The 6,756-nt window shown below is 55.6% G+C and overlaps 1 protein-coding gene across 1 annotated transcript; it reads right to left on the reverse strand.

The window, feature by feature from the left end:
* Positions 1-3,054: 3,054 nt before the first annotated feature.
* FAM241B (family with sequence similarity 241 member B) lies at positions 3,055-6,121 on the reverse strand. The gene is made up of 3 exons (XM_006915557.3): positions 6,018-6,121; positions 4,536-4,685; positions 3,055-3,840 (listed from the first exon to the last, which is right to left on the reverse strand). The coding sequence occupies exons 2-3, from the start codon at positions 4,626-4,628 to the stop codon at positions 3,571-3,573; spliced, it is 363 nt and encodes a 120-aa protein (XP_006915619.1). The 5' UTR covers positions 4,629-4,685; positions 6,018-6,121; the 3' UTR covers positions 3,055-3,570.
* Positions 6,122-6,756: the final 635 nt, after the last annotated feature.

Consider the following 6,756-nt stretch of genomic DNA (forward strand, 5'->3'; position numbering starts at 1 on the left):
CACTGGTCTGAAAAGCCTAGCAGTACCCCAGCCAGAGGCCTTCAGTGCCTGGGACATTGTGGTCGCTCTGGGCCGAAGCCGTGTCCTCTATCCTTCTCTGTCGCCCACCATGCCAAGGGTAATCCCCGAGGCTCTGAGGGGCAAGAGTGACGCAGTTCATCATCCCTTCTTAGAGATGAAGAACAAGGCTCGAGAGGCTGAGTGAACTGTCAAAAGTCATGGACCCACAAAGCAGAGCGGGGCCTGCAAACAGACTGGCTTTTTCTGGCGCCCAGCTGGCCAGGGTGGGGGTATCACCAGCTCAGGTGTCTGAGGGCAGAGGCTCTGCCGCCACACCAGGGCTTCTTCCTCAGCTCACACAGCTAGAGTCCCCAGTTAGGGAGTCTGGCACTCTGCCTCTGCCAAAAGGCCAGGCTCCGGTCCTAGTCCCAGGGAAACGGGGAGCCAAGAGAGGGCTCCTTGGCGAGCTAGCAGAACTGGCGCACTGTTTTGCCCACTCTCGGGCTTGGTGTCTCCTCTGGGGAGATAGAAATGTGACCCCATCCAACCACCTGCAGGCTATTGGGTGGGTGGGGAGAGGTAGAGCTCAGAGAACAAAGGACTAAGAACTCACGGAAGGAAGGGCCCAGGAGGCCGGCGGAAGGAAAGGCCCAGGAGGCCGGCGGTACAGGAGATGGAGCGGGAACAGACGGTCAAAACTGGCAGCTCCACTCTCCAGGCAGCCCCAAGCAGGGAGTCGAAATAACTCCACGGTGGGGTGGGGCTCCCCTTTCCAGCCCCACAGAGGCAGCGGAGGCCTGGTGGGATCCAGCTGTGACTCATGTTGGGTGGCATGGGTAGGCACGGCTCTCCCTGAGGCAGCCAGGCTGCAAATCCAAACTGACACGGAAACACAGGGCTTCGCGGATTAGCCCTGGAGATTAGCGGAAACCTCCCCAGAAATCTGCCCTCAAGGCAGCCCGGTCTGGGGGGTCCTGTCACACAGCAGGTGGGGGGCAGGGTGTGGGCTGAGGACGAGGGCCCACCCTCCTCAGTGAGCCTCCACTTAGGACACACACTAGGCCAGTGCGCCCCTCAGCCTCACTCAGAGGCCCATCAGGGCTTGCATCCAGCCACCAGAATAAGGAGCCTCAATCTGCTCGAACACATGTGCCCTAGGATTCTCACTGTGCAGGCGAGAGCCTCTCCGAAGGCATTCAAACAGGAGGCAGAGACGCTTATGGCTGACACAGGCTGCACAACCCCAGGGCATCTTCCCTCCACCGTGCTGCCTCTACCGACAGGCCAGGCCGTCCCAGCACACTCTCAGGCCCTGGACTTCGAAAAGTGGGGCAGAGCAGTGTTAGCAAACTCTGCCAGAGCCTGAGGGGCACAGGGACGGTAGGCTGAGGAAAGAATGGTCAAGAGGTAGGTCCCTGGGCCTCCAGCCCAATCCAACATGGCAGCTCTGCTGGGATTGTATTGTGTATTTGGGCTCAAGCAACAAACGAGACAAGACACAACTCTTCTTTCTCAAACAACTCACCCAACTTAGGCTGGATGACAAGTCCCTGGGGAGGCTGCCTCTGCTGCAGTGTGGCCACTGCTGCCCAGGGGTCGTCCCACCTCCCAGCGCCTGCTGGGAAATGAGGCATGGCCCTTCTCCTCCCCCAGTGTCCTAGTCAAGAGCAGGGAGTAAAGAACTCTCAATTCTCCTCAAAGGGCTTAGGATTTGGGAATGGAAACTGAATTCTAGAAAAAGATAGTCCTTAGCCCTAAATTTGGCTCAGATTCATTATCTCCTACAAGGTATTTATAGCTAAGTTGGAGGTCCACTTAAGATTTATGTCTTCAGAGAGTCTCACAGGGGAAAAAAGAACAGAAAACTCAGCCAGAGACACAAGCTGAGGAGGAAGGGGGAGGGTGTCTCGGGGGAGGGGAACGCTGGGCGGGAACAGTCTTTCCCTGGTGGCTACTGGGCAAGGTGGGCAGATGCACCAGGGCAGCAAGAGCTGCACAGGGAGCAGCCAGGACACTGGCCAGGGCTGGCACCGCCCTCCCTTGCCCGGGCCAAAGAGGCTGCTGGGAGGCAGTCTCCTTTTGTTGTCTGCGACTCCCCCGCAAGGGCCCAGCACCCTCTTCTCTACATGCCCAACAGCCTCTGAGAAATAAAGACACAGAGAAAAACGGAGAAAGCTCCCCAGGAATGTCTGTGATAAAGGCTGCCAGCCCCCTCGAGGGCAGCAGGGGACACAGGACCTGGGGAGAGAGTCCTGTTCTGGGAAGCGAAGTAGGTTGTCAGGAAGGGTAGAATCGATCTCAGTCTCTCTCCCCTGTCCTCCCCTACATGCATCCCATTATTGTTTCCCCAACACTGGCCTTCAAGAAGCACCTCCAAATCCTGCCTTACTCCCCCAAACTTCCAAACCCCAAAGAAGAGATCTTAAGCAGATTCTAAGAAGAGAGTGAAAGATCTGGTCCTTGGGCAGGGGACTAAGTCCTCAAGTTCACCAAGCCTCTCTCTGACCTTTAACCCTCAGCGACCCAACACCACTCCCAATCCCTGGGCAGGGCCTCCATGCCGACCCAAGGCTCCCCAGACAAAACTCAAAGCCTCTGCTTACAAAAAGCAGGGCACCCTCACCCCCCACGCACTGAATAGTTACTGCCAAGACCCCCACTTTCTATAGAGAGTATGCTGCAGACAGAGGCTAGAAGAGGCTGAGCAGCCTCTGGTCAGAGGCCCTGGGCGAAGGAGACCTGTACCCAAGCTGTCCCAACCCCGCAGCTTATCAGCCATTTTGGCTGGAGGACCCCAGCTCAAGGCTAACCTCAAGCCCAGCTTCTCAGAGTGAGCCCCGAAGCTATCCAAGCATCAGACAAGGGGCCCAAGTCCAGGCTTTCCCTAGATCCCCTCCCAGGTCCCAGAGCCTAAGGAGAAAAGCTTGGAAACCACCCTCCAAGGTCAAATGCTCACTTCTACCCTGTTCCCCAATCCCAATCGCTCCCGACCACCTTCACCACGTCTCCCAGAACCATGTGCAGCTGTATTATTATGAATATCTTTACATGGACTCAGTTTTAAATTTATTTATTGAAAACACCACAACAGAATGCCAGTACCACCTGTCATAAATAAAAGATAGTCAATAAAAATATACTGTTAAAACAAAACAGGGCTATAAAAGTCTGGAAACTCTTCCCGCCTGCCCTAGGCCCAAGGCCTGCTCCCTAGACATGGGAGAAGCCAGCATGTGTTCCAGGGGCATGAGACATATTGGCACCAAGCTCAGACTGTCTTCTTGGCATAAAAGGATTGGAAGAGAATGGAAAGGGAATCCCTTTCTTGCTCAGACTAGGTGCTTAATGCAGGCTCAATACTACCTAAAAACATCTCAAGGGAAGGAGGGCATCCACCTGATACTCTGGGAATGCTGGACTAGAGGCTCCGTCTGCCTCATCCTTAACACAGTGTGGAAACGTTCTCTGAGTACACCTTCAAGGCACCACTAGATCCCCTCCCCGCACGCCTGCTCTCACACCAAGGCCTAGCAACTCCTTCTCCCCCAACACTGGACCCCCTGGTAGAGATCACCGCTGGCTCAGGTGGGACACCAGGTAGACGAGGCCCACCAGCAGGAGTCCACGCACGCCGAGCATCATGAGCAGGAAGAGGAGCAGAATGGAGGTCACTGGCTCCACGGCGTGGTTGCCAAGATGCCACTGAGGGAAGCCCATGTTCACCAGCTGCCGGTTGAGGTCATTGAAGGGAGACTGAGCAGCACCCAGCCTGGCCCCGCCCTGTTGCTGCCGGGGGCCGGGACCCCCCAGGGGAGCACCATGACCCCTATTGAAAAAACTCTGGAAAGTGAAGACAGACAGAGAGAGACAAATGAATCCAGAGAAAGCTTCCCTGGAGCTGAGGCACTGGGCAGAAGGGAGTCCTCTGGGCTGGGCCCTGCCCTCCCCCACAGCCACCCAGAGCCGTGTCCTCCTTTCTCAGCAATCCCCAGATGCCACCCACAGGAATCCCAGCCACGGAGTCACGAGCTCTCAGAGCACAGAAAAGGCCAGTCCGAATTCCCCATGTGGTGCCCGGGATAGGAGAGACGAGGTGGGTCAAGGCAGGTTGGACTACAGGGCATAGTATTCAGACAGGCATTTTTAACACTTCTTACTCCTTCCTTTAAAATCAACATTGTGCGGCTATGGGTTCATCTCCTCCACTTATTCTCCATGTTCTCTCTCATCCAAAGGAAGGAGGCTGGTTCTAGTGGAATTTACTAACCAGGTGTAGGGAGACAGAGCTCTTGGGTGTGAAATCTGGGAGGGCTTCCCAGAGAAGAGAGAGCAGGAAGGCAGGGGTCTGGGCAATAAATCTACTGTGGCTTTCCACAAGCCTCGACACCCCACCCCTCCCCAGCCCAGCTCTCTGCAAAGAGAACTTGGGGTTAGAGAAGGTTAATGACCAGCAAGAGAGCTTCTGGGAGCTAGAGAGTAACTAGTACAGAGGGCAGAAGCCAGCTGCTCCCCTACCACGGGGGCCGGGTGCCTACCTGTCGAGGGGTGCTACTCTGTGGCGGGGTACTGGTCCTTACGCGGGGGTCGTCATCCTGCACGATTTCTCCATTGGCCAAGATCCGCACCATCCTCTCAGAAACTCTGGATCCCTGCTAGGCTGCACCTTTCCTCAGACCTCAAAAAGGCTGGGGAAAAAAATTTATCAGAGATAGAGAGATGCTTGCTTTCAGTGGAAAACACTGCATTCTGGGTGCTCACACTGGTGACCCACACTGAGCAGGCACCGTATCTGATTAATAAAAAGGAGAAAGGTAAATGCAAGTTGTTTGCCAGACAAAAATCTTTCAGACACTGAGTCCACTGGGGAAACTATCAAAAGGATCCTTGGAGATAGTTTTATTACTAACCACTATCAGCGACAACGGGGACGAGAACTTTGGTGTGGCCCAGACACTGTGGAAAGTCCACTGAAGCTCATCTCACACCTCCCAACACTCCTCTAAGGCAGGTCCAGCTACAGACCCAGAGAGGTATATATAACTAGCTTGCCCAGGACCATTCATCTACCAGCAGCAGAAAAAGAAGGAGAAACTGGGAAGTCTGGCCCTAGGTATTTAGTATTCAGAGAAATACTAAATACCCATCCAGGGTATTTAGTCTGGCCCTAGGTATTTAGTATTCAGAGAAATACTAAATACCCATCCAGGGTCTTAGGATCTCCAAAGTCTCAATTTCCTTGCTAAATAATTGGTCCAGTGTGCTGGGAGTAAATGCCAAGGACCTCTCCTTCCCAGGAGAACTGGGTCCACTTAAGAACCACTTTAGATCCACTGCCTGGCAGCAGACCACACTGGTGGCCACACACCCCCAGCGCTGCATGGAGGAACAGACCTGCAGAAGGTATGCCTCTCGCCTGTACCTCACCTCAGGTAACATCAATCCCTCTTTTGTTAAAAGGAGGCCAGGGCCAGCCTTCCCAAAATATGGGATGGGGATGTTTCTGTGGTTCTGACAAAGCCCCACTCTGCAGACCCCAATGTGTCCATGGGCTAGAGGTGGGGTGAGACTCCTTCCATGTCTCTCCCTGAATCTGTGTAAAAGTCATTCTTTCTCAGGAGACAAGCCACAGTTTTCATTTAAATTCTCAAAAGCACTAGTGACACACACGTCAAAAGGGGTTAAAGAGACCGTTCTCTTTGCCCGTGGTCTGGAGCCTGAGACAGGCGGGTCCCCTTTTAGAAGCCTGCTGGCCCCTGCAGAATGCCAAGCGGGTCGTGGTCCTCTGCAGTCCCTTTGTGCTTTGTCATCCCGTCTCTCTGGGTGGGCTGTGGGCGCTGCCAGTCCTCGGTGCACCTACGGATGGCGGGGGTGGGGTGCTCCCGGGGCGGGAGGAGCTGCGGGCTGCGGGCTCTGGGGAGACGGCGCTGCCTAGGCCGCTGAGCCCGGCCTTGAAACCAGGCCCACGGCATGAAAAGGATAAGCCCCCACTTTCCCACGCCCGGGGCCCGGACACCCACCTGCAGGTGCGACTCCCGGCCCCGGCGCCGTCCTCTGGCCGCGGCTCCCAGGCCGCTTCCTCCCACCTGACCTCACAGGAAGCGCGCGCGCAGCAATGCGGCCCAGCGGGCGGCGCAGCATCGCCCTCTGCAGGCCTCTGTGGGAACCGCATCTGCCAAGCGCGGTGGACACCTAGCAGGGAGCCGGAGGAGGAAAAAAGAGGGCAGGAGAGGAGAGCAGGAGAGGACCAGCGGGGTGGGAAGAAGAGGAGAAGGAAAGGGAAGCGGAGCCAAAACAGGAAACCCCAGGGCGTGGGGGACGCCCCTGGCCTGGGATGAGAGGTGGGCACAGGCTCAGCCTACCAGTTGTAAGTTTGTTGGACCGGCTCCATGGATGCCCCTTGAGTAGGCCCTAGCCCTGCCCTCAAGAAGCTCCAACTCCAGTAATGAAGATAAGGCATGAAGCACAGGGCAGGTGCGACTAAGTGCAACGTGAAGTAAGGCAGGCTTCCTGAAGGAGGCAGCCTTTAAGCTGGAGTCAGAAGGATAGGAAAGAGTTTGCTTGTCAGGCAAACAGGGAAAGACACTCCTGACAAAGGGAACCACTTGCCCAAGAGTGAAAAATCAACTTCTGCCTCTTTCCTGATGTGTTTGAATCACCACCCTACCCCACCTCAACTTTCACATGTTGTTCCCTGTGGACCTGTCCACCAGTAGGAGAGAATGAGCTCTGCGGTGCCATGATTTGGGTTCAGATTCC

Source organism: Pteropus alecto, unplaced genomic scaffold (assembly GCF_000325575.1).
Source record: "Pteropus alecto unplaced genomic scaffold, ASM32557v1 scaffold155, whole genome shotgun sequence".
NCBI lineage: Eukaryota > Metazoa > Chordata > Mammalia > Chiroptera > Pteropodidae > Pteropus > Pteropus alecto.